Below are 26,543 nucleotides of genomic sequence, written 5' to 3' on the forward strand. Positions count from 1 at the left end.
ACTCATTTAATCTATTTTGATCCATTTAATAGTTGGATCTAGTCATAATTGGACTCGTTTAACTTGATTCGACCCATTAATAAACTGGTCATATAGGCCAGGCTTGACAGTTATTTGACCTAACTTGTTCCCATCTTATTCCATATCCGATCCAACTGCCACCCTAGGGGAGTTGGGGCCATGTGAACCCTATAATACCTTTGCTTTCTTTGCAAGCACGAGAAGTCTTGATGGACACGCACATACCATCGAACAGCTAAGAGGCTTTGATGCTCCTTCATGAACACATTCACCCCTTGCATGAAAGAAAAGCCTCGGTAAAACCTTTTCATGCAAACTGGTTACTTTGCTTACCCGTATCGCAAATGCATCACTATTAATTTACAATACATTTCGATGCATCGCGGTGCCGTGGCTCTTGGTTCTTCGCAACTCCAGTCCATAATAAAGTCGTATTTGGACCAGCACGAGAATTCGTATTGGCAGGTGCTTTGAGGTCACTGGTATTGGATGCGCCTTTCTTTGGTCTTTTGCCCCTCCCACTACCATCTCCTCACGAGTAAAGGACACGACAAAGAAGAGATCAGACCACCGCGTGGGATCCTTCCACCGGACCGGAGAAGTAAAGCTGAGAGCATCATCTATGCCGTGATAAAGTTGAGAAGCCGATGAAGCTTGAAGTGGAACGGAACGAAAGCGAGGCATGTGGGGGGGGGGGGGGGGGGGGGGAGAAAAAGGTCTTAACAATTATTTAATACTAAACGGCTCATATTTGCAGCTTGAAATAGATTAAATCATGGATTAGAAAATCTGTATTTTTACTTCAAAATTAGCCCAAATCCTACAACAAAATTCGCCCGTACAAACCCAATTTTTCAATCCCAGCCTTGATGTTGTATCTTGTGGAAAAGTTGGCCCGGTTACAAACTCATGCCGGGCGCATCTTCTTGGAGGGGAAACTCGACCACAGTGATCAAATAGGTCCAGAGTCGGAGGTGCGCGGCTGAGAAGAGGCTGCTATTTCACGACATCCGCCGACTACTAGAGAAGTATGACTCATATCTGGCCATACATGTTTATAGAGAGAGAAACTCTGTTACTGACTTGGTTGCCTCTTTTGATGTTAATCACTCTCAAGATTTTATCTAGAAAACCACTGTATCCATGCCGGAGCCTCTATACAACTTTTTATATTTTAATTTTATTAGCCTTATTTACATCTGTTTGGGTGTGAGCCACCATTATACAGGATAATAATAAAAAGAAAGAAAGAAAGGAAGGAGGAGGGGGAGAAGAAATAAGAAGAAAAGAAAGAAAAGGAGGGGGGTAATGGAGCAACTAACTGCAAGTGGAACAGCAATCCTCTATCTGTGTAATTTCTTTGAAAGAAGTGCTAAATCAGATAGATAGATCGACAACCATCAATCTCGTCGTGTGCTGTTGGGGATGAATCACTCATTTGTACGATTTTTATTTGTCCACATGGACCTAAATCTTCGTGGATGTACAAGTCCAACTCAATTTAATAAAACCAAAATTCCTGAATAAGAGCGCGAGGGTTTGTTGGAATCTCCGTCGCCACCAAATACCATTTCAAAATTCAAATTCCCCCCAAAAACGAAACGCCCACTACCCTGCAGCCGTCAAGAAACCCCCATCCCGCTCCCCCTTTCACCCAAACGTCCGTCAAGAACCGTCCACCTTCCCATTATATGAACCCTTCCTTGCCTCTCGCTCCTCCACCGCTCCCTCCCAGATCTCTACCCTCTCCTCCCACCGCCATTGCCGACCTCCTCTCTTAGATCACTAGATCTCCTCCGCCGTCCGAACTACTTCAAGATGAGGGAAATCCTCCACATCCAGGGCGGCCAGTGCGGCAACCAGATCGGGGCCAAGTTCTGGGAGGTGGTGTGCGCGGAGCACGGGATCGACGCCACCGGCAGCTACCACGGCGACTCGGATCTCCAGCTTGAGCGAGTCAATGTCTACTACAACGAGGCGAGTTGCGGCCGCTTCGTGCCCCGGGCCGTCCTCATGGACCTGGAGCCCGGGACCATGGACAGCCTCCGATCTGGTCCCTACGGCCAGATCTTCCGGCCGGACAACTTCGTCTTCGGCCAGTCCGGGGCCGGGAACAACTGGGCCAAGGGCCACTACACCGAGGGCGCCGAGCTCATCGATGCCGTTCTCGATGTGGTCCGGAAGGAGGCCGAGAACTGCGATTGCTTGCAAGGTGAGATTTCTTCACTCTCTTTATCGCTAATAATCTCGAATCTTTTATTTCTTTTGAGGTTCTATTAGCTTTTACTTGATTCTTTTCTGGGTTTTCTTGGAGTTGATTACTCCGTCTTGTATTTACATGTAGATTTGGTGCTTAGTTTATTTGTACTTGCTTTTCTGCTTAGATTATAACGCCCCTTGTCCGATCTGTTCTTCTTCCATGAATATTGTGTAAATCTTGAATTTTTTCTTGTTTGTGATGTTCATTACTTACATTTTTTTTTTTGCCTCCGTTCAAATTCCTCGGGAGCCTCAAACTTTCAGTGATACTTCTAAATATGGTTGTATTTCATGCTGAGTGATTTACTAGTGTTGCAATCTTTTAGATTTTATTTACTTTCGTCATATATGTTTCTTATTTCAAGTCCCGAGCTTTGTATTTGGTTATTGACATCAGATATTTTAGTAGAGCTTTGATCTACATGACAGCGCGGAAGAAATTTTACACCAATGCTAGGCGACAGTGGATCACTATGCTAGTTTTGCAGTTATTTATGCGATTTGACTGCACAATAATAAGTCCCAGCTGAATATTTCTTTTCTAATTTATGTGTCTTGTTCTTGTATTTATAGGACATTTATATTCTAGAAAACGTCGAGGTGTTATGCATCTGTTTCTCTCATTTTCTTTTAGCAAGCTATCGTTCTTCTAGGGCTGTAAATCTGAGCACTGTCATGAAAATAACTCAATGGGCAGCTCTTCCATTTCCGAGGTTGGCTTTGGTTTGATCCGCATATTTTTCTCTTCTGTGACAATTCATGTGAATATAGTGAGAATGTCTCTGCAGTTGCAAACCTGTGCTTTCTTGAATGCAGAATCTCTCATCTGAAACTCTATAGCTTTTTTTTTTTTTACCTTGCTGCACAAATGATTGCTCTATTTTCTGATTCAGCATCCAAAAAAAAATTATATATCTCATATGTCGATTGTCTCTGAATGCCCGTCGTGAAGTGCAATGACTTTTAGCATCAAGTGTCCTATAATATTCAGGATTTTGGTGGCTGTCATTTTTACATATGAAGTGCGTGCATGTATTGTTTTTTTAATTTTTCAAGCGTAGGTGAAGGGAAGATATTTGCATATCAGTCAATTGATTTTGTGATTATATTAAAGAAAAAATTATTCATTTAACATGATAACTCTGATGCTTCCTTCATATGAGATGATGTGCTTTGGCTATGCAACAGGAGCCATTCTCAGAAGCTCCTGTTCTCATGCACATCGGGGTTGCTTTTAATCGACTGTTCTCATGTCTCTAGATTGAGTAATGCATGCAATCAATCCAGTCTTAAGATATTTTTTTATCCGGAAGATCCTGAATTGGTAGCTCCTCATGTGTACCCTGCAGTACTGCAGGTTACTTAAAACTGTTCTGTCGCTTTGTTATATCTTCACCAAAGCTCTATTGATACTAAAAAATATTTTATTATGCTCCTTTGCTTTTGTTAATTTGAGGTATGGCACTTTCTCCCCCTCTTACGTAGTCTTTATGATGCAGCAAACTATGCAAAACGGCCTGTGTACTGATAAATTTGTTACTGGTTTACTGAAAAACTGCTAACGTGAGGATGCAACAACACTCTGCTGTTCTCCTTTATATATATTAATAGAAAAAACATCCTTTCAATTGAATTTGTTTCTCATATGTTCGATTGTATAGGACTTTTACTAATGCTTCATTCCATTTGACTTCTTTCAGGGTTTCAGGTGTGCCATTCATTGGGAGGTGGAACTGGGTCGGGCATGGGCACATTGCTCATATCTAAGATAAGAGAAGAGTACCCAGATCGCATGATGCTCACATTCTCTGTCTTCCCGTCTCCAAAGGTGTCGGACACGGTTGTCGAACCTTATAATGCCACACTGTCAGTCCACCAGTTGGTTGAAAATGCTGATGAGTGCATGGTCCTGGATAACGAAGCTCTCTATGACATCTGCTTTCGCACACTTAAGCTTACCACCCCAAGTTGTATGTGCCATTTACTTGATCCCTTCTTCATGCATTTGAAAATTGCATCTTGGGCTTCTTTTCAATTCCTAACCATGAGTTCTCGCTGAATGTCAGTTGGCGATCTCAACCACCTTATCTCGGCCACCATGAGCGGTGTCACTTGCTGCCTCCGCTTCCCCGGGCAGCTCAACTCTGACCTCAGGAAGCTTGCAGTGAACCTTATTCCCTTCCCTCGTCTCCACTTCTTCATGGTGGGGTTCGCCCCTCTCACGTCTCGTGGGTCCCAGCAGTATCGGGCTCTCACTGTTCCCGAGCTTACCCAGCAGATGTGGGATTCCAAGAACATGATGTGTGCTGCGGATCCTCGCCATGGACGCTACCTCACTGCATCTGCAATGTTCCGTGGTAAGATGAGCACCAAGGAGGTGGATGAGCAGATGCTCAATGTTCAGAACAAGAATTCTTCCTATTTTGTGGAGTGGATTCCAAACAATGTCAAGTCGACGGTGTGCGACATCCCCCCAACTGGGCTGAAGATGGCATCCACATTCATTGGAAACTCAACCTCAATCCAAGAGATGTTCCGCCGTGTCAGCGAGCAGTTCACTGCCATGTTCCGGAGGAAGGCTTTCTTGCATTGGTACACTGGAGAAGGGATGGATGAGATGGAATTCACTGAGGCAGAGAGCAACATGAACGATTTGGTTTCGGAGTACCAGCAGTACCAGGATGCAACAGCTGATGAGGAGGGTGACTATGAGGATGAAGAGGAGGAAGGTGCTTATGAGGAGGCTTAATCTCCCTCTTGTATGAACCAGGGTGTTTGGTTGGATGCCTTTTCATTGAATGTTCTCTTCATATACTTGGTTTTTATTGGCTTTAAACTGCTGTGGATGTTTAGTTTAGGAATTACTGTCGTTCGTCCCTGCAATTTCCAGTTGCTTCTGTTTATGGGTTTGCTGAATTTGCTAGTTGAAAACGTAGCGCAGTTTTCTGGAATGTAAACATCTGATTTTATTGGATAGTTTGGACCTTGATGTGCTAATGTGATGATGCCATGTTGCCTTGTGTTTGAAAATGTTAATTGTCACTTATCCTGCTTGTGTTATATCGTGTAATGGATGCTCCTGTAGCCCTCTCCATGGAATTATTTGTTTTCTAGTCTTGCTCCAGTATTTCCTCGAAATGCCTGGATCTTTGACAATATTAATGGGCCGTCTTGTGGTTGAAATTTAGGTGTTTGATGTTATGACTTTGTAACTTAACCATTTTGGTTGGCTTAATGTTAACTGTGAGATGATGTTCATTTGTCTAGGTGTTAGCACTCTCAATTGCTTCACCTTCGAGACGCTACCTTTTGGTGAGTGATGATGCAGGTTCAACATTTGACGGTCGTATCATTATGTCTTCTAATCCAGTACCTCATGAATTACTGTCTTTGAACATCACTGGCAACCAAACCTCTGTCACTGCCTTAGCTCTTATTTATTCTTACTGTTTATGCTCTATGATTTGTTGGAAATATGGATAAAAGTAGATCGGATATTCTTCTTATAGATTTGTTTTCGTATTCTAATATTTCATCAAAAAAAAAAAAGAAAGAATATAGATATGGATGCACAACTACTCATTCCGTATTTGAATATTCAATTTTATTTTAAATTTTATTTAATTTTATATAGCGCTCATAAATTTCTAAAAGAAATAAATGATCATATTAATATACTATTAACCTAATTTATCATCAACTTAGTAATAATATCTTTAATTTTATAGTCATAAAGTTTAATTATTCGATTTATATTTATATTTATATTTATATTTATATACATATTTTTAGTATTCGATTTGCATATGTATTTATTTAATATAAATATAAATATAAATTTTTATATTTAATTAATATATGTCTGACTGTATCTTAGTATCTATATTTGTATTCGTAAAATAAAATAAATATATATGAATATACCAATATACGATTCTATATTGACATGTAGATATGACTTGGTTGCCCATATGAAAACACACTTAAGCTTCGTCTCTTGGTTTCTCAATAGTTTGAACTGTCCAGTGAAACAAATATAGTGCAACTTTCAAAGAGGGGCAGAGGAAGCCCAATGTGATTGGCTAAGTTGCCAGATTCGGTCTAGCTGGCGAGAACGTGACATGTCGGATCCCTCCCGCTATGATATATTGATTGATTCATTATTGCAAATGCATTAAAGATAGATTATTTTTCTTTTCCGTTGTTTGGCTTTCCGGTATTTTTCAGGAGTTACCAGTGATTCCGGTAGTTATCATGCGTCGCCAATGGAAAAGGTGGTTATTGTGGTGCCTAGTCATGTATGTCCTGGGTTATGCCATAGGCCCATAGTTAGTTTTCTTGTACTCAATAGGTATTAGGTAAATAACAGTGGACTCCTCGTCTCAATCCATTCTAATTGTTTTCTTTTTTTTTTTTCTGTTGTTTTTAGATTTCATAATGCATAAACTAAGCTTCATTTACAGTCATATAGTATTGTTTATTATCTTATAAAGAACATGAGATGCCATGGGCCATCGGCTGGCTTCCATGGTCATACCATAAATCCATAACAAGAATGTCCTGGAGTGTTCATGGCATGACAATATTGGTGCGGTTCTCTCTCACTGGAATATTTTTTTTTACTTTCTTTTTTGTTTACTTATCACCTAATCCATTATATATATATACATATACATACATGATCAAATCGCATTCGCACATATATCTGTATACATATATGTTGGTATGTATGTATATATATATATGGTCAAATATTTAATATTATGTTATAAAGATTAGTATGTTTTGATAAAAATATTTAGATGAAATAGCAGTGTTTATGTATGAGGTTGGCCACTTTTAACGGTTGACCTTTCTGCTTTCAGAAAGATCAGATCATGTCTGATCACTGTCATTAACCGGTCGACTTCATGTCGCACCATGTTCATGCAATTTCATTATCTTCCGCAAAGGTGAAATGCTTTTCCCACGCTCAAGAGTCCTTCCGTCGTGTTTCCAACGCGAGGATCCAAAAAGCCAAAAGGGGACTTCTCCGAAGACTTGAGTGGGGATGGGGCGACTTTCGGGGTAGGCGTCTCGCGCTAAATAAATAAACTGTAGAAGAAAACGCGGATTGGCCCTTTCACGTGATGCACGCCGTGGGTTTGATGATGATGGTACGGGGTATTGAACTGTTGACTGCATCCTGGCCGTTCAATGTCGACACGCGTACGAATCAGGCCGCCGCAGGTTCCAGAAGCGCCGTCCTGGGGCCACGACGAGGCTTCACGTGACTTCCTTCCTTCGATGAACCGCCTCGGTCGGTGCGGGAGGCTGAGGGAAACGGGAGAGTGAATTGACGTGAATACCCTCACGATGCTGGAAGTATCACGAGATTGCCCTCCTGGACGGAGATGCGTTAGCTGAGAGTAATGCCAAGGCCATATAAAAAAATAGATATTTAGGTGAATATATCCAAAAGTATATAAATACTATAATTTTTTTTTAATCTCATATAGGATTATTATTTCTCAATGTTCTTTTTTTTATGTATAGAGCCTGAGGGATGAGATTCGAAACAATAGACGAGAATGATCAATAGAGTCTACATCTATCTCTTATGTAAATTATATTTTTATTTTTGAGAAAGAAGCAAAATATTTTATCTTTTATAGACGAGAATTTTTATATACCCAAGTTTATTACCAATTATCTTTCATGTATTGCTAGCGATGATGTGTGGGAACAAATGCTTTGATATAATTTATACCGCAACTACCTGTGAATCATATAGATTCTCTTATGTTCCATATGTTAACAATGTATGCAGATGCATGTGCATAACCAAACCCATTTGTTGCTCTTAAATATAATTTATTTTATTTTTAGTATCAAGCACTTCAAAGGTGATCATTATTTTAACATAACTTTGGCAAAAAATGAAGACATCAAAATGCTTTAGGGATGATCTGAAAATTTTATTGGGCACAAATTCTAAACAGTTGATTGATATCTTTTGCGCAAAAAAAATAATTAATCTTCTTTTACAGCATCGACTATTAAATTACACTCTATAAAGCTATCAAAATATTCCGAATGACTTCATCCATCAATCTGCAAAAATTCCAAGGCGATTATAGCAATGGTGATTTTATACTAATGAAAATGAATTCTTATTTTCCGCCGAAGATACAACCCTAGAGTCCGGTTTTCATACCCACATTACATGGGATGGAAAAGTATTTTTTGAGTTTCTGACATTTCCATTTTGCGTTTTATTTTGGCAATCTCAGAGAAAGACCTTGCTTACTGGATGCTCCCAAATGCATGTATAGATGGAACATGTCACACTTTTGATGGTTGGCACGTGTCTTCTCGACATGTAATAAAATACAAATGTATCCAATTATCTCATCCCACACAGGTCGGATAGGACTTGTCTGTCCAACCAGGGTCTGAGCTGATGTCTCTCCCAAACATCACCATCCACCATAAATAACTCCTCTACGTATATGTCATTGTAGCAAATCCCATTCCCATAAAATCCAATATTATATGGCGACAGATCTACCTCTCCTTTCTTCGGCATACCTGACAAAATGGTCTAATTCGAAGGCTTCGGTCTTATTCGTCCGCTCCATCTTATCTACCAACCAAACAAAAAGAAAGAGACTCTCTAGATTCCTTTTCTTTCCGCGCTGGATTGAATAGTATCGTCTTCGGATTTTGACTCCTGACCCGGTTGCCCGGCGGCTCGTGCACTGAACCGAACCATCTCCAACTACATCGGTACTTCATCGGAGAAATTGCTTGCAGTCCACCTTGTCCATTTAGTGGATGCAAGTGTTATCAACTTTGAGTCGAACAAATATGTCGCATGCATATTAAGTCCATAAAAATGTTACAAAAAATAAAACTCACACATATATATACATATACATACAAACACACAAAATGTCTGAATTGTAATATAATTTTTATCCACTTATATCTTCATACAGGCATATTGTCGTTGCCCTTTCTCTCGTGCAGTCGTCTATGTGAAGCCTTTTACTGAATATCACGAGTAGTTCTGTGTTTATATACAATTCTAAATTGTTTCACATAATGATCGTAGTTCTCGTAAAAATTATGTCTTTCATTTTCTTTATCCTGCTAGGTTTTGAAGCAGCAGCAACATATCGGATCGCCGAGCAAGTAACAGCAGAAATAATTAGCTGGTCATTTTTCTCTATGATATATCAAACCACTTCCTCACTATTGCACCTCTTTTTCTGTCTGATGCATTCACTAGGTTTCGGTTCGTGTGGAATCAGATCGGTCGGGTCAACCAAACCGGCGGTTCAACAGTTTGGACCGGGTCCATAAAGGACCGTACAGTGCTAGTTCCGTTATTTGGTAGAAATCTCAGAGTCAAATCCGTCATTTGACCTTTTCTAAATCGCCCTTTTCGTATATTCTATCCGTTTCGAAGAAATTCGCCCTCATTGACTCCGTCAAAAAGTTAAAACGCCATCGTCACGAAACTTAAACTCTAATCCAAATCCTCTCTTCACCAGATCCACCGTCAATTCCTTGGACCCCACAGAAACCATTATAATGCAGACGGCCAGAGATCCTCCACGATAGTCCCACCGACGGCTTCAGTTTGTTTGTTTTTGAAATTTTCCATATAACGTTTAGAAGCCCCCATTAATATTTGATCCCGCCCTCTAATTCCAGCCGGCCACTCGATAAGAAGGAGAAGAAAAGAGGGGGAGCAAAGGAGAAGTTTTTCTTGTCCACGGAAGCTCGCCACCTGCTTCCCCTGCGGGCCTTCGTTCCTAAAGAAGGTTTCTTTCTCTCTAAAGAGTTTTTCTCCACGCGGCGAGCGGACGCCAAGGCCATGGACGATGACCTCCTGCGCTTTCTCTGACCGGTGTTTCGGCTCGCTTTTGCTGTTGGAGGACGTCTAGAGAGCTCGAGATTTGGTCCAGATCGGGATCTGAAGGGGCGGCAGCGGAGGTGGAGGTGATCAGCTGAGAAGGTGAGGAGGTTTCCGTTGTCGGTTTTGATTCTTTTTGTTTGTTTCGGGTCTTGTTCTTGGCTTGGATTTTCGGGTTTAGGTGGGCTTTTTTATGGATTTAGTGGCTTGATGTTTGATTTTGAGCCATGTTGTAGTTTGTGTTCTTCAAAACAACAGCGGCAAGGTTTTTTTATTTTTTTTTTTCTTCTGGAGTTTGAGGGTTTAGATCTCGAGAAATTAACAAGTTCCGGTGTTTATCCTCGTCTTGAACTGATATGAGCTAGGTTAGATGCTTTCTTGTCCGCGTTTCTTGTTCTTGAGACGGGGAGTGCGGCGATTTCTTCGATCCATTAATTCATCTGAAGCTGGACAAGATCTTTTCTTTGATAATGTTGATATCCCAAGTTTCATATTTGCACCCAAGTTTCGCTAGTCGCTAGCTTGAAGCATTTGGGTACTTTTCTTTCCCTTACCTTGTTCGTGCACTGTAGTTTCTGTCTCTTTGCTTCTGCTATTTTACTGTGCTGGCCTTCCATTTTGGTCCAGATCTAGCCATAGATGTGAAAATGTGGCATTCTTCTGTTTTTGCATGCTTGCTGGGACTGAAAGTTTGTTGATTTGTTGCTTTGCTGTCCATCCCTGATTCTTCATTCTGTCCCATTGAGACTATAACAAGAAACTTCGCCTTTCTCTTTAATTAGATCTCTTCCTAGAATGATCTTTGAGGTAAAATGTATGTAGAAGCTGAGCTTGAGATCTTTTCTTGGTGTTCCTTCTGGCACTTTGAACTGCCAAACTTAAGTTGGTAAGAGGAACTCAAGCATCAGTTTTGGAAACTCCACCATTTAACTGAATCTTGAACTATGCCAATGAATTATGTTCTTTGATGCCGACTGCCTTGTGATGGTCGCACAATGTAATATGTGTATATCATTACTATTTGTTCACTTTAGTTTTAGGATGAGGCCTTTTACTATGATTTAGGCATTTTATCAGATTGAATTAATTTTAATTCTAAATAAAAAGCTTATATGTTAAATTTATCTTCTTCTGCTGGGCTTTCTTCAATGCTTCACTTTATGGGTTACTGGTTTTTGCTGGACGCTAGTGGAACAAGTTATTGTTACAGAATTTTGTTTTGAATCATAGTCTGCATGTCATGATCTTAATATGCTAACGTGCAAATCAATTTATCTGTTACAAATACAACATGCTTTTATGTAATGAAGTTCCCAGTAATTCTCTGAATACCGGTAACGACTTGTAGATATTTTAGTTCTTCAAATGTCAGTGATGAATTTCCCAGTAATTCTACGAATACCATGATATTTTAGTTATTCAAATGCTTTTGTAGAAGTGCAATAATTTAGGTTCTCAACCAAAAGAAAGAAACAAACTTCGAGGTTCTTAAGCTGTGTTGTGCTATAATTAACTTCGGTTACTATGGTATATCAAACTTATATTCTAGTGAATTTGCTTATATTAACGCTATTTATTTTCGGTTTTACATTACTATGATTGTGGGATCTCTCCATTTCAAGGTAGTTAAAATTGGTAGATAAACTCCATTACAAACTCATGCTATTATCCTTCACTATAGTCCTACTTTAACACGATGCAACAGAGTTCTTCTATTAATTCCAATAATTTGAGCACAAAATCCTACACTAACTAGATATATAAAACTATTAATTCCAATAATTTGGGTTCCTTGCAAATCCATGATGCTTTCGTTCACACTTTGCCATTATATATACTAAATTAGATTTCGGTCACACTCCCAATCAGAATATAAACTTGAAAATGTGAGTCTAACATCGCATAATACCTTGCCATTCCGTGGTGTTTACTTTTGGATTTAAATACTGCTAAACTGTATATATTTTTGTGAGAAGACTAAACCTGGAGAATCTTCTAGAAGTGTTTAAACGTATTGAAGAATTTGTTTACATCACTTTGAATTCAGTTGCAATTTTAAATATTTTTGGCACACCAGAAACTCTGATCATCGTCATGAACTTATAAGCTGTATTCATGCTGTAATGATATGTTAGATACAAAATACTCCAAGAAGATTAGATTTCCATTGTGCTCCCTTTATGTCTGAATGCTGGTTAACATTGGTCCTAAGATGGTCAGACTGTTGGGTTTCTTTGTTTGTTAATATGCTTTTCAACATAGAACATTCTTGGATAATCTTGTACTTCTGGCAAGGGCTTCTCATGGTGAACTTGTTTTCTGCTTATTCACATGGGTTGCTTTGTGCTATCGTCTCAAATTTGGTACATGTTGGTTTGTGCTTCTGGCCATCTCTCTCTCTCTCTCTCTCTCTCTCTTAGTACATTAAAACTTTGAAAGCTACATTTGGTCATACCCTTTTTTATTTAGGCAGGAATACTGACATTAATTCCAGTTGTATTCACTAGGAAGAATTATATCACGAAGAGCCATCAAGTTTTAGCGAAGATGAGCAATTATAAGCTGGGTGTGGAAGTTATAAGTGCCCATGACCTCATGCCCAAGGATGGGCAGGGTTCTGCTAGCCCCTGTGTTGAGCTTCATTTTGATGGCCAGAAGTTCCGTACCACCATCAAGGAAAAAGACCTCAACCCTGTCTGGAATGAGCGGTTCTACTTCAACATTTCTGATCCTGCTTCTCTCCATGATCTTGGGCTCGAAGCTTTTGTGTACAACATCAACAAAGCCACGCATTCCAAGTCCTTCCTTGGCAGAGTCCAGATTGCTGGGACCTCTTTTGTGCCCTTCCCTGATGCTGTAGTCCTGCACTATCCATTGGAAAAACGTGGAATATTTTCACGTGTGAAAGGAGAGCTTGGCCTCAAAGTGTTCCTTACTGATGACCCCTCTGTAAAACCTTCCAACCCACTTCCAGCTGTCGATCCTTTCCCAAATAATCCTCCTCCAAGTCAAATGCATCAGATGCCTGCCCAAGTCCTAAATCCAAACCCAAATCCACCTCCAGGACAGAAGTCTGAGTCAAGGCACACCTTTCACAGTATCCCGAAAGAGGACCACCAGCACCATGCTGCAGCTCCAGTTAGTGAGCCAGTAAGGTATGTGGCTGAGCAGATGAAACCTGAGCCCCCACCCCCGAGAATTGTCAGGATGTACTCATCAGCATCATCACAGCAACCAGTGGACTATGCACTCAAAGAAACAAACCCTTTCCTTGGCGGGGGACAGATTGTTGGCGGCAGGGTCATCCGCGCAGAGAAGCCAGCTAGTACGTATGATCTTGTGGAGCAAATGCAGTACCTCTTTGTGCGTGTGGTCAAGGCACGAGACTTACCAGCCATGGATGTTAGTGGGAGTCTTGATCCTTATGTTGAGGTGAGAGTTGGGAACTACAGAGGGATCACGAAGCACTTTGAGAAGAAGCAGAACCCAGAATGGAATGAAGTGTTTGCTTTCTCCCAAGATCGGATGCAGTCATCAGTTGTTGAAGTTGTAGTCAAAGACAAAGATCTTGTTAAGGATGATTTTGTTGGACTCATACGCTTCGATTTAAATGATGTCCCAACACGTGTCCCGCCAGACAGCCCACTGGCTCCAGAGTGGTACCGGCTTGAGGACAAAAAGGGTGATAAGAGAAAGGGTGAATTGATGCTTGCAGTTTGGATCGGCACCCAAGCTGATGAGGCATTTCCTGATGCATGGCACTCAGATGCAGCAGCGCCTATTGATGCCTCTGCTGTTAGCTCTCACCTACGGTCGAAGGTCTACCATGGACCCAGGCTGTGGTATGTGCGTGTCAATATTATCGAGGCTCAAGATATTATTGTAGCTGACAGAACTCGCTTCCCAGATGTATATGTGAAGGTACGAATAGGAAACCAGTTTTTGAGGACGAAGGTAGTTCAAGCACGGACATTCAACCCTCTTTGGAATGAAGACCTCATGTTTGTGGCAGCTGAACCATTTGAGGACCACCTCATCCTGTCCGTGGAAGACCGAGTGGGGCCGAACAAAGATGAAGTGATTGGCCGTGTTATAATACCATTGGGATCTATAGAGAAACGAGCTGATGATAGGATGATCCACAGTCGGTGGTTCAGCCTTGAAAAGCCAGTTGCAGTTGATGTGGACCAGATGAAGAAGGAGAAGTTTTCTAGCCGGATTCATCTCCGTGTTTGTCTGGATGGAGGTTATCATGTGCTTGATGAGTCTACCCACTACAGTAGTGACCTGAGACCAACAGCAAAGCAGCTATGGAAGCCATCAATTGGGTTGCTTGAGCTTGGCATCCTTAATGCTGAGGGGCTTCATCCTATGAAAACACGAGATGGGAAGGGCACATCAGATACATACTGTGTAGCCAAATATGGTCAGAAGTGGGTACGTACTCGCACCATCATCGACAGCTTGAGCCCAAAATACAATGAGCAATACACATGGGAAGTCTATGATCCAGCAACAGTTCTTACAGTTGGTGTGTTCGACAATTGCCAGCTTGGTGGTGAGAAGGGTCCTGACGGTAATAAAGATGCTAAGATTGGCAAGGTTCGCATTCGTCTATCCACCCTCGAAACAGGACGTGTGTACACCCACTCGTATCCGCTTCTCATTCTGCACCCTTCAGGCGTCAAGAAGATGGGCGAACTCCACCTTGCAATACGTTTCTCATCCACAGCATTCATCAATATGATGTATACTTACTCAAGGCCTCTGCTACCAAAAATGCACTACATACGCCCGCTAACTGTGATGCAGCTCGATATGCTACGCCACCAAGCAGTGCAGATCGTGGCTGCACGAATGAGCAGAATGGAGCCACCCCTTAGAAAGGAAGTTGTGGAGTACATGTCAGATGTTGATTCTCACCTATGGAGCATGCGCCGAAGCAAAGCAAATTTCTTCCGGCTCATGTCGGTCTTCTCAGGCTTGTTTGCAGCGGGCAAATGGTTCAGAGATGTGTGTGCATGGAAGAACCCTATCACGACCGTATTGGTGCACATTCTGTTCATAATGCTTGTGTGCTTCCCAGAGCTTATACTTCCTACCGTATTTTTGTATATGTTTCTGATAGGGGTGTGGAACTATCGGTATCGTCCACGTTATCCTCCACATATGAACACAAAGATCTCTCATGCGGAGGCTGTGCACCCAGATGAGCTTGACGAGGAGTTTGATACATTTCCTACCAGCCGAAGTGCGGAGCTCGTGCGGATGAGGTATGATAGACTGAGGAGTGTTGCAGGGAGGATACAAACTGTGGTGGGCGATGTGGCGTCTCAAGGGGAGCGGATCCAGGCGCTGCTCAGCTGGAGGGACCCGCGGGCCACTGCAATCTTTGTGTTATTCTGCCTGATAGCAGCACTGGTGCTGTACGTGACACCATTTCAGGTACTTGCTGCCGTGGCAGGCTTCTATGTCATGAGGCATCCAAGGTTCCGGCACAGGATGCCATCTGCACCACTAAACTTCTTCCGGCGTCTCCCAGCAAGGACGGATAGTATGCTGTAAATGGGAAACAAAATGGCTGGGTTGCTGCTCTTGTTTCCATCAGTTTAGCTGCTCGTTTGTAATTTACTTGCCCTTATTTCTTTTTTAAGCTGTTGTTCGTGTAGTAGTTGAAGTTGGTGACGATTACTGAAAAGCATAAATAAATTATTAGAAACTTTTGTGGCATTGGCTTACAGGTTTTCAATCCTTTGTTTTCAACCTGCCCGCCCGTAGACCTCTTGGTTGGCTCTTCATCATCGAATCCTGACAATAGAGAGTCCACGGAAAGGTTTTTATCAAACTAATCGATGTGATCTATGTAATTGTGAGGGTGAATCTCTAGCTCTGGGTTTAACATAGTATTCAAACAAGCTTACAGTTTCCAGTTGCATCAGTTAGTGTTGCTGCCTTTAGTGTGGCATTATATTTTGATTAAACTCGACTGCGATGATCGAGACCTATTGGATCAGAGCATGTATGAAAATCTACTTACAGGAAAAGTAATAGGTAAGAAGGAAAGCAAGCTGTCCTTATATTGACGTACAAATATCAGTGCTTAATTGAAATGGTCTGTTTTGATGGTTTTTGCTGCAGCAATTGGTGCATAGTTCAATTAAGGCTCATACTGTGCTTCAGTAGAAGCCTAGACGGAGTTTCCGCGGCGTGCAGCGGGCTCTAATCGGATGAGGTATGGAGCAAGGGTTGAATCAACATTAAGATCTTCAGTGCCTTCACTCTCCAGGTTCCTTCCAGACCTGGATTTAAATCTCAAGAGACAGCAATTCATGAAGACATAACTAATACTGCTTTTATAAATCAAATGCAGCTGCAGTTCTTATTTACAAGCAAATACAAGTTTTTATTTTACTGCAGCTACATACCAAAAACTGAAAATATAGTTGCAAATTCAGCAGCCATAACCGCATATAACCCAAGAAAACATATTTCCAAACTGCGTCCAGAGGCATGTTCCATAAAATCTATGAATTTCCAAACTGCAGGTATTCAAACATACACTGATTGAAATCTCAGAAAGTCTTTCCATGCGCAGAAAATACATCCCGATTATTAAATTAATCAACTTTAGTAGAAATAGAAGATATTACCTAACAGATCTTTTTCAATTAATAAAGTTGCAGACGTCAGACAAGCTCTGGAGCTTTAAAATCAATCAGACATTCTGCTGACAATAAGATCTATAAAGTTGTCACAGTTTAGGCAATGATAACATCAAGCCCATAGCGCAAAGCTGCAAGACTCATATAATAACAAAACACAAGTTTTGGAATCTGATGGTTCCCCAGCTGCAAAAAGAAATCAGTACAAAAATGTGAACACGGAGTGAGGCTAAAGCCACAAAGATGGTCCTAGTTTCTCTCCAAGGCTGCCCACTGTCATCAGCAGTGAAACATGCACACGAACTGCATCTATTATATCTATATCCAAGCAAAAGCTACCCACGAGTCAAATCAATATCAATGTGGGTGTTCCTCACGTCCATTTGCCTTGAACCAGTCCAACCACCCATCACTGAAGGAGGGGCCAAATTTTGATTAAACACAGCACTGGTTGTTATACTCTGTAGTTTATCACCCACTGGATGTTCGGACTCGTGGCCTGATTCCTGACCAGTTTTTGTTTTGTTCTTTGTTTTTGAGCCACCATAAATAAAACTTCCAACTATCACCTGCGAAAAGTCCCCATTAAAGGGATAGAGCATTAATAAGCAATACACAAATGAGCACACAAGGCAAGGTCTCCCAGTTTGGTTGTTGCTGACATTTACCTTAACGCACAAACAGCAAATCAGAAAGACTCATACAACAATATTCTTCATTTTTAAGATTCAACTCACTTCGAATCCTACCGAACCAAGAGGACTAGCAACTTAGACAACTCATGAGCCCATCAAAAAAAATATTTAATACAATTTTTTTAGAAAAAGGAAATTGAAACACCTTTATCTTTCAAATCTTAAAAAAAAATTAAAACTAAAAGAAAAGGTCCATACTGCAGGTATCAGACCAGCGACCATCAACAGAACAACTTTGTTTTATGCATGCAAATTGTTTCTGCTAGGAGACAAGACAACAAAGATCTAATGGACCTTCCTAGTGCCTGCAAAACCAGAAAAATCCCACCTAAGAACATGAAAGTTGATTTGAGAGAAATCTGAATTAACCTGATTTAATTCAGGTTTCTAGAAGCTGATTTAATCTGGTTCTGGCTTGGATCACAGGGTTGTCGAAGCTCATACCACATCATACTTAAGAAGAATCCTCTGATAGAGTATTAATTCAGTGTAAACATTCATATTGCAAATTCATCCTAACACTATTGTGGTTCCCCAGCATCCATTTATGCTTGTGCACTAATTAGTGCTGAAGGAAACAATATGTCAAGGTTAAGTTGCCAATTTTGGAGGACTGATGGTACATGGTGCTCAAACAAAATTGTTTACGTACTTTACAAAGATAATTCTCTCCACTGTCTTAGGGCTTCGGTTATCTCACATAGGACAATTTTCAAATTCATTTCAGATATAAGCTTAAGCCTCATGAACATAACCCTATTGACAGAAGAAGACTACTTAGGATTGCCATTCAACAATAAAGTAGAACAGAAACTCGAATCAATTACCTGGACAGGGCTTGCAGCCCTGAGCAACCCACCAACACCACCACCAATAACTCGACCGTCAGGACTGGAGAGGGAAATGCTTAGGCCCCCGCTTCTGCTACGTGACCCCCCATTATCAGTCAGCAAGTAAGAGCCAGACAAGCATAGTATTTCAAAACGACCCTGCACAAGCACCGCCAAGCATGTTGTTAGAGACAAACTTACCTACTCTACGGAATACAAACAGTGTAAATGAGAAAACAGGCCTAAGTAAAAGGAAGCAGAACCCAGAACTTAACAGAGTGCCTAAATGAAACTTCTGACATACATTTGTCTAGCAAACAGTTATCAGCAAAAGAGGAGCAAGAAAATGCATGTATATTAACTCACAACTGTGAGACAACCAATCAAGAAGCCTAGTCCCCTCTATATCGAGTTGGCTCCATGGGGTTGACTCACAAAAACTTGAGAATCTTTTATAGCTGGCTTCCAAATGTCATGCTACCCTATGAACTGGTACCCAATTCAGAAAGTGGACATGCCATGATACCTAGAAGGTTAGAATGTAGGTAGCAAACCTAGATGAAACCTACATAACTGGATGCAGAGCTTTTTTTTCCTTTCCATTTTAATATAGAATAACAGTGCATACACACCACCATTTCATTAAGATAGAGAAATGATCAAGGTAAAAGAAAGGGAAAAAAGAGCAAATTTTAGGAACAAAAAAATGGGGGCAGCTGGACAAAAAAAAAAGCCTAGGCCACCTATCTGAGTTTCCCTTGAAAAGGCGAACCTGACTTGAAAAATGGATTGGACCCTTTTACATATAGGCAAAACAAATGGCCTGAATGCTTTGATGGGAATGGTAGTGGGTCAGATCCTGGCAAGAGTTGTTAGCCACATTTGTTAGGTTATACAGATTCAGTGTTGATGATTGAGGGGTACAGTGGCAGCATCTTATGATTTTTTTCAATAAAATAAAATAAAATAAACAGGCCAAACAATGAAATTCCATATTACATCTTGATGTAGGCAAGGGAATTGATACACCTGGAAAGACATTGGGAACAACATCAGAAGCATCAGAATTTTATTGACAAGGACCTTATCAAGGACTGAATCAAAAGGCAGCTTGTTGTATGCTTGAAAAGAAAAAGATAAAAGAAAAGGAAGGATTTACCATGCTGCAGTTGATGCTTCTTCATCCAAACCACTTAATAGAACTCTTCGAAAAGAGCATTCTTGTTAAAAAGTAAACTCAAACAAGGATTCCTCTTTGAGAGACAGACCTACCAATATTCATTTTTCACTCGAATGGGCATCTACTATTGGGACCTAGGAAGTGGGCTACGTAGGTGACGGGAACTTCATCTTTTAAAAGGCCAACATGGGCTAATGAAGAGTTAATTATCAGGAAATATAATACAGAGGCAAGTCTCAAAGAAATTATAATCACCATGCTTCCCACTTTACACCAAACTCAAGAAATTTAGGATAATATCAAAAAGCTCTCATTATACATCCTTTGGTAACCAACTCCAAAATTTGTGGCAACAAAACTTGACGCAAACCCAACTGGGTACTAGATCCCTGATGGACCAATTAGAGATACTGGTGGTCAGTCCCCAGAGTCCACAGTTAACTAGCCCAGCCCACTTACTTCTCTAACCTGCCGAACTCCAGGCAACCTGCTCGACCAACTTTAAGATTCACTCTTTCATAATGCAACCATATGAATGGAACCTGCTATTCATGATATATGCTACTTGAAACAATTATCCTTTAAAAGAAAAATTGTAACACAATTTCAAGGATTGAATCAAAGAGAAATGTGCAATTATTCAGAAAGTGATATTCTTATAACCATTGACAGTTAGACATAGCAAATGAAATTTCGAGAATGTCATTTTGAGTCCAGAAATACTCGTCAATTTGTTAAGCAAATGAAGTCTAAAGAAGTATAGCTATCTGGTGCATCATGCTATCATCTGAATCCTCAATTTGGTAGACATACGATCAGTCAATTTGGTAGACATACGATCAGTCAATTTGGTCAATCTATATAAACCAATAAAACATGGCATTCAGAGAATGCCATGAGAAAAACCTTGATATCATGGAGATTCTTGAAAGTCTACACAACCTCCAAGAGATTTTACTAGGGAAAAAGGAGTTCAAATGGCCAAAGTCACCTTTCTGGATGAAGCTCGGAGAATCTATCTTTTTTCTTTTCATCTATAAATTCCATCAATAAGGTATTTGCTTACCGATCATGTGCTAGTCCTGATGTTAAGAGCAAAAGCATTAATAATGACATGGTCAAAAAATAGTTTGTAAACTTAGTCTAGCATATATCTGGCATAAGGCATCAAATTCAAACAGATTTACAAAAACAGTTGACATGTAAAGACTAACCAACATTCACAAGACAACAATGTTTAATCATAGTTTGCATGGATTCCAACAGATTTACAAATAAAGAAATGAAAGAATCAATATTCAGCTATACAGCAAGATAGGATTTTCCCACCTCATAAGTGACTGTGCCACCAGAACTTGAAGGCTGACGAAGGGTCACTGTGGAAACTGAACCATTTGCTGAGAGTATGCACACAGCCCGTGGGCCCTGTTGAGAAAATGACATTATCTTTGTTGCAATATCCTGCAGAACAATAGTGATGAGCAGTCAAATCATTGTTATAGTGAAGCAGACTCAAAGCAAAAGAAGAAAAGCCATTTCTCCTACCAAACAGAATTGATTCAAGTACACTTGTCACTTAGGGCATCAGGATTTAAATAGTCATGCTTACTAATAAAAGAAAAAATAGATGTTCAAGAAAAATGCTGGGAATGAAGCAAGGAAAATGAAACAGATGTCATGTCTTAGATTTGGGTACTGAACTACAGTTCTGCCTATATATTCATATGCCAACAGTGAGGGAAAGCTGAAAGAAGCAATTGATGGAGACCCATCTACCATCTCTCCGGAAAAGACAGAACATGTATATCTCATTACTCTTCTTGTTCTTTTCTTTACATCATTGACCCCTTCATACACTTAATTGCAATTGATAGAACATAACTGATGGAGAAGTGCCTGGAAGAAGCCAATGGAGCTGTTATGTTGCTAAGCACCACCGCTGTTTGGGCAAGAATATAAAAAAAATAGTTGTCACTATGATAAAATTTTGATGCATATGGGCATCCTCTGAGAATCTTCCCTAAAGCTAAAGCAGCAAGCTAAGCTGCAGTCTGCAGTACTGATGGGCAAGCACCGAGCCTGTAGACAAGCACTTTGATAGCAACAGGGTATCTCTAGCCATTATAGTAAACGGATATTTAAAGTCCCTTGTTACTTGTTAACAGACGACTAGCTGAAAATGCAAGTAACATGTTAGAGATCTCTTCCATATTGTGTCTTTGCCTACCAAATGAAGAATTTATGTGGAACCACATGCCAGTCCTCATTTTCGTTCATAACTAGAGTGAAGATTATACTAAATTTCAGGGTCATTGATGTTTTGATTGGCTTGAGTTCGCATTAAAAGTAAATTATGAACACAAATTTGTCATATATAATATTAAACAATTTTTTATAATAAAGTAAAATATATATATTTCAAATATTTACTTTTGTTATATGTAATTATTATATTATATTACATGAATTATGAATGTTAGATATACTTATCTTAATTGTTATATAAATACTTTTGCAATTGTTATAATGTTCATATTACAAATTAAAAATCATTATTCTATACCTTGCAATTATTTGTTTACATTTTCAATACCAGCTATCTTGTCCCATTTATTTAATTAACACATGGCTTTCACCATGTTTATGTTCACGTGGAATGAGAGAAGGATTAAATGTCAGCATACATATTAAGAAAAATATGGTTATTAAGAATGTCATTAATTTCTGAATTAATTTGGTAGTACTAATGAAAAGTTCTTTTATTTAATATGGTTTAATAAGCTAATAAGCTTCTTATTAATGATATTATATTGTTATATTTTCGTAAATAACTGTATTAAATAAGAGCTTTACTCATTATCCTAAATAAAGATCTCTATTAATAACATTATTAATATAAGTGTCCATGCGACAAATGGAGAGCTCTGCACAAGCAGAGCTTCTATTTTAATATATATATATATATATATATATATATATAGACACACACACACACACACAAATACTTCTGACTAAGCTAAATGAAGTGCCCAATGGACTAGCAACACTGCATCATAAACTCGTTCATTAAGGTTTTTCCCCTTTAAAAACATCCAAATGATCATAGTTATGGAAACTAAACAATGTTACTTTGAGGTTGCGCTTGGTTCGGGAATAAGCAAAATGAATTAAGGAAAAGTTATTCCAATTGGAATAGTTATGCAATGAGCTATGCCTTTTCTTAGCTCCACTTTTTGAAATAACTTTTGGATGATGACCTATAGTCCATTAAAAAGTAAAAAGTAAGCATAAAAAGTGCCTTTATGCCAAGGAATAGCTTATAGCAGCTCCCTCCAGGATTAGTTATGCCAATCATGAACAAGTTTGACCAGCCTAACTATTCCTTGGTTATGCCTCCTTCTTGAATGCTATTTGGCAAAGCCTATGCCTGCTTAATGCTGATACCGACGTTGCCTAAGTGTCATCATGTTCCAAGAAGAATTTGACACATCAGCTATGTAAACGATATTAATATTAAAAGGGTAAGCCATACCTCCCCTACTGGAATTGTGATAATATGTGGAGTAAAACCCATTCCAGCGGAGCTGACAATCCATTCCCCTACAAGACAATTGATGGAAAACATGTCAAATCATAACAAAGTAAAAGATTCTCCAGTACCAGTCCACTTTAACTTCAGCATGAATGCTCAAGAACCAATAAAGTTGCGCCAAATAAACATGATACGGTTACTAAGCATAAATTGCAGTGGTGGCATGTCTAAGAATGAAGACATTTAAATCTTAGAAAGCATCGAGGAGAATAGTTGTCCAATTCTGATGCATCACCACTATTGGAGGACTGCTATGAATAAACCAATAGCATCTATTGCCCCTAACAACCTTACATGAATTATTTGTTTCTTCTGTGTAATGTGCGCGATGCTATGGGAAAGGAAGAAATGGGCAGAAAAATGGAAAACCAGAACAGAAGCAAAAAAAATTTGAAGATTAATCAAAGAAAAATTACAACTGAAACACAAGTACATGCAGGCAGAACAAAGACCACATGGTGTCCACCATTGAATATTTCAGTCTGTCCTATGCCCCAACTTATGAAAGCTTTCAGATATCATAGAAGAACACCTTGCATTATTTGCATGACTGTGCCAATAAGATGTACACATCATAGCTTACTATGAGCCCATTCAACCATTAGAATTTCCACAATGGCAAGAGACTAGCTTGAAAACTAAACAAGCAGAGAAAGAGACCAAAACATCATGCAATATTGAGCATGAAGATAGTGACAAATAAACACAAATTGCCTTAAGTCAATAAATTAAATCTTTAATAAAACTAATATATAGCCAACCACATACTCAAATTACCCACATCAAAAAAAAAGAATGTAAGCACAGTTAAGGGAAAAGCAATTCTTGCCCGAATAACATCAAAGAAAAAAAGGGTAACTCACCAAGAGAAGCCAACTGCTGCTTTGTCCCGGTTCCAGGTGGCCGCCCTCTACCCCGTTTTTGCATTTGAGCAGCCGACCCTGATCCTGACCCTGACCCCGATGCTGCACCAGGCACTAAACCTGACCCCGACGCAGTAGGAGTTGAGGACAATGGCGAAAGAGCTAACGCCATTGTCCCGTCTGGCCCATACTTCCGTGGCCTTCCCCTCTTCTTCTTCTTGACAGGTTCTCCTGGAACCCCTCCGGCTGCCCCAGTCCCACCCACATTGGCACCATGCGGCGAAATGGAAGATGGAGTCTCCACCTGAAACCCTGATCCAATAGACATTCCAGGGTGCTGTAACGAAGATAAGCTCGAGCTGGGGTTAGTCATCGAGCGGATGCCGGGAGGTGGTCCATGTAGCCCTGTCTGCGGTCCAGTACTATTCCCACCGATACCTCTGTGTTGGATGTAGTATGGAGATGGACCAGACATCGATATGGCATCCCTCCCGTCCATGCATGGATTAGATGGCTTTCAAAGATGGTGGAAGATTACGAAGAACGAAACACAGGTTATAATCTCTGGTGGTACAAAACAAGAAAAATTTACAAACTATGCAAGATCAAAAAAGACAAGAATATACTTTTTTTATTTTTACTTCTAAATTTGTGATGCATTAAATAATTCAGAAATCAAACATTAAAACCAAAACAAAAAAAAAAAACAACAACTGAAAGCTATGAACAAAGAGGAGAGGAGAGAAACATTTAAGATTCTGAACCCGCATGTCCCAAGAAGATTGGAAAGAAGAACGAGAGCGAGACAGGAAGGATAACCAGCCTTGGTTTGACATACGAAAGCTCGAATGGAAGCCAAGCTTCGATCTTTCCTTCTAGCTCCTTAGAAAACCCTAAACTCACAACACTACACAAGAAAAAGTAGAAACACCAGGACTGCAAGCCAGAACAACGCAAATACCATATCTTTTAGCCCCAGCAAAGCCCTAGTTCCGCCATAACGCCACAACTTCTTTTCGTTATCCCAGGAGAAAAGCCCACACTTGAGGTCATCCCCGCCACATCCGCCTCCAAAAAGAGGGGGGGAAATCCCTAACTGTTTTTCTCTTTTATCATCGTCGCAACAAACCCCAAACCAGAGAACCCTAAAACCTCAAACGATTAAGTGCGGAGAAGAACCCTAGAGCTCAAAAAAACCAACCTTTTGGAGAGGAAACAAAGGAAACGACGGAAGAGAGACAAGGCGCAAAGGTACAAGCCCTGGCGTTAAACTCCGAACGGTTCAAAGACCGCCCAACCACCAAAACCCTCCGCCAACAGCAATGGCACCAACCCCACCCTCTGAAGCCTCGCAGACACGCACCTAAAGACCGCAGCCGCTGTCAAAGCCCGAATGGCGAACGGTTCCCCCAAAACCCTCGCTTTAAGCCCTCCTCCTCCTCGCCGAATGCGACAGAGAGAGAGAGAGAGGGAACGAGGAGAAACGGAAGGCCTTCAACGGCGAAAAGAAGACCAGGGGAAGCATTCAGAGGATCGGGGGAGGAAGGGAGAGAGAAAGAGAGAGTGACGGTGGGAGTTCGACAGACACTGGAATCACCGATAGGATAATTACAAATCTCCAGATAACAATAAATAAGCACAATAAATAAACCAAAACAAACAAACGAGCCACTTCGCTGTTCACCTCAAAACACCAATCACAGCACTTCAGCCCATCAAAGCCGTCCATCCGAATGCAAACCCCATGCGACCCACATGAAGTTGGGCCCCACCTCCGGCGTTATGTGACAGCGCGAGCTCTGACGCCTTTCTGGCCTTCAGAAGACGCTGACACGTGTCCGATACAACGGTGTTTATGCACGAAGTTGGAGGACAAGTGGAGGACCGTGGCGCCCAGTCTCACAGTACGGAGATTTTTTTTTTGATTGCTCACTGGAACATATTTTAAAGGTTACTTTACTCTTGGGATCATAGCCGTCGGATCGTGCGTGCGGGAAATCCCAGCTTTTGGCTTCAGGAGTCGTGAACTCGTGATGGTTGTATTCCTGCCGTCTAGAGGATCCGCTGTATGATATCGACCTCCTTTTTGATATTCTATCCAATAGATGTGTGACACGTGATCACGTAATGTAACGTGCGGTGCAGCTTTAGCCGAAGAGAGGATGCTGTGAGCGTCTTAGATCTCGTGCCGGTTTTTTTATTTATTTCGGATTTGAAGCATCAATATAATAGAATTTTATCTTTTAGCAAGGAAAAAGGTGAAGAAGAATTAAAGCTGGCCTCTTTTTCCTCCTCTCTGTCATTTTCTAACCTTTCCGCCCTTCAATCCTGAAAATATTTTGGAATTTAAATTTTAACTCTCTTAATCTTAATAATCATGATGATGATGATAATAATAATAAAATTTAATCACTCATCATTTAGGAAGAAATAAAAATAAAATAAAATAATTATTTTCTATTTATCATAATGGCATTTTATGATTATAATTAGATAAGAAATATTGTTTTATCAAAAGAAATAGACTTTCTAAGGATT

At 40.3% G+C, this 26,543-nt stretch overlaps 3 protein-coding genes across 6 annotated transcripts; 2 read left to right on the forward strand and 1 right to left on the reverse strand.

The window, feature by feature from the left end:
- Positions 1-1,243: 1,243 nt before the first annotated feature.
- Positions 1,244-5,326, forward strand: LOC103698491 (tubulin beta-2 chain-like). The gene is made up of 3 exons (XM_008780523.6): positions 1,244-2,233; positions 3,981-4,250; positions 4,347-5,326. The coding sequence occupies exons 1-3, from the start codon at positions 1,840-1,842 to the stop codon at positions 5,027-5,029; spliced, it is 1,347 nt and encodes a 448-aa protein (XP_008778745.1). The 5' UTR covers positions 1,244-1,839; the 3' UTR covers positions 5,030-5,326.
- Positions 5,327-9,960: 4,634 nt separating this feature from the next.
- Positions 9,961-15,913, forward strand: LOC103698500 (FT-interacting protein 3-like). Of its 2 annotated transcripts, none has more exons than XM_039115462.2 (2): positions 9,961-10,285; positions 12,678-15,913. In XM_039115462.2, exon 2 carries the CDS (start codon positions 12,731-12,733, stop codon positions 15,746-15,748), a length of 3,018 nt encoding a protein of 1,005 aa, XP_038971390.1. In that variant the 5' UTR covers positions 9,961-10,285; positions 12,678-12,730; the 3' UTR covers positions 15,749-15,913. The 2 variants fall into 2 exon arrangements, with proteins under 2 accessions (XP_038971390.1, XP_038971391.1); XM_039115463.2 differs by having other exon boundaries at positions 12,691-15,913.
- Positions 15,914-16,827: 914 nt separating this feature from the next.
- On the reverse strand, positions 16,828-25,629 carry LOC103698509 (AT-hook motif nuclear-localized protein 11-like). Of its 3 annotated transcripts, none has more exons than XM_008780537.5 (6): positions 25,207-25,629; positions 24,006-24,569; positions 23,083-23,150; positions 20,880-21,011; positions 18,368-18,529; positions 16,828-17,414 (listed from the first exon to the last, which is right to left on the reverse strand). In XM_008780537.5, the coding sequence occupies exons 2-6, from the start codon at positions 24,502-24,504 to the stop codon at positions 17,181-17,183; spliced, it is 1,095 nt and encodes a 364-aa protein (XP_008778759.3). In that variant the 5' UTR covers positions 24,505-24,569; positions 25,207-25,629; the 3' UTR covers positions 16,828-17,180. The 3 variants fall into 3 exon arrangements, with proteins under 3 accessions (XP_008778759.3, XP_008778765.3, XP_026657462.3); XM_008780543.5 differs by having other exon boundaries at positions 24,006-24,519; positions 25,207-25,617; XM_026801661.3 differs by having other exon boundaries at positions 25,369-25,537.
- Positions 25,630-26,543: the final 914 nt, after the last annotated feature.

The sequence above is a fragment of the Phoenix dactylifera genome, chromosome 10 (assembly GCF_051530095.1).
Source record: "Phoenix dactylifera cultivar Ajwa chromosome 10, Ajwa_hap1_PhDact_Kaust_v1.1, whole genome shotgun sequence".
Taxonomy (NCBI): Eukaryota; Viridiplantae; Streptophyta; class Magnoliopsida; order Arecales; family Arecaceae; genus Phoenix; species Phoenix dactylifera.

Coding starts and splice junctions, on each gene's coding strand:
- LOC103698509 (XM_008780537.5), bottom strand. CDS start 24,504: ATGGACGGGAGGGATGCCATATCGATGTCTGGTCCATCTCCATACTAC. Junction 23,151..24,005: donor GCAGCAGTTGGCTTCTCTTG/GTGAGTTACCCT, acceptor ATTGTCTTGTAG/GGGAATGGATTGTCAGCTCC. Junction 18,530..20,879: donor GTGGCACAGTCACTTATGAG/GTGGGAAAATCC, acceptor GTGCTTGTGCAG/GGTCGTTTTGAAATACTATG.
- LOC103698500 (XM_039115462.2), top strand. CDS start 12,731: ATGAGCAATTATAAGCTGGGTGTGGAAGTTATAAGTGCCCATGACCTC.
- LOC103698491 (XM_008780523.6), top strand. CDS start 1,840: ATGAGGGAAATCCTCCACATCCAGGGCGGCCAGTGCGGCAACCAGATC. Junction 2,234..3,980: donor GAACTGCGATTGCTTGCAAG/GTGAGATTTCTT, acceptor GACTTCTTTCAG/GGTTTCAGGTGTGCCATTCA. Junction 4,251..4,346: donor TAAGCTTACCACCCCAAGTT/GTATGTGCCATT, acceptor GCTGAATGTCAG/TTGGCGATCTCAACCACCTT.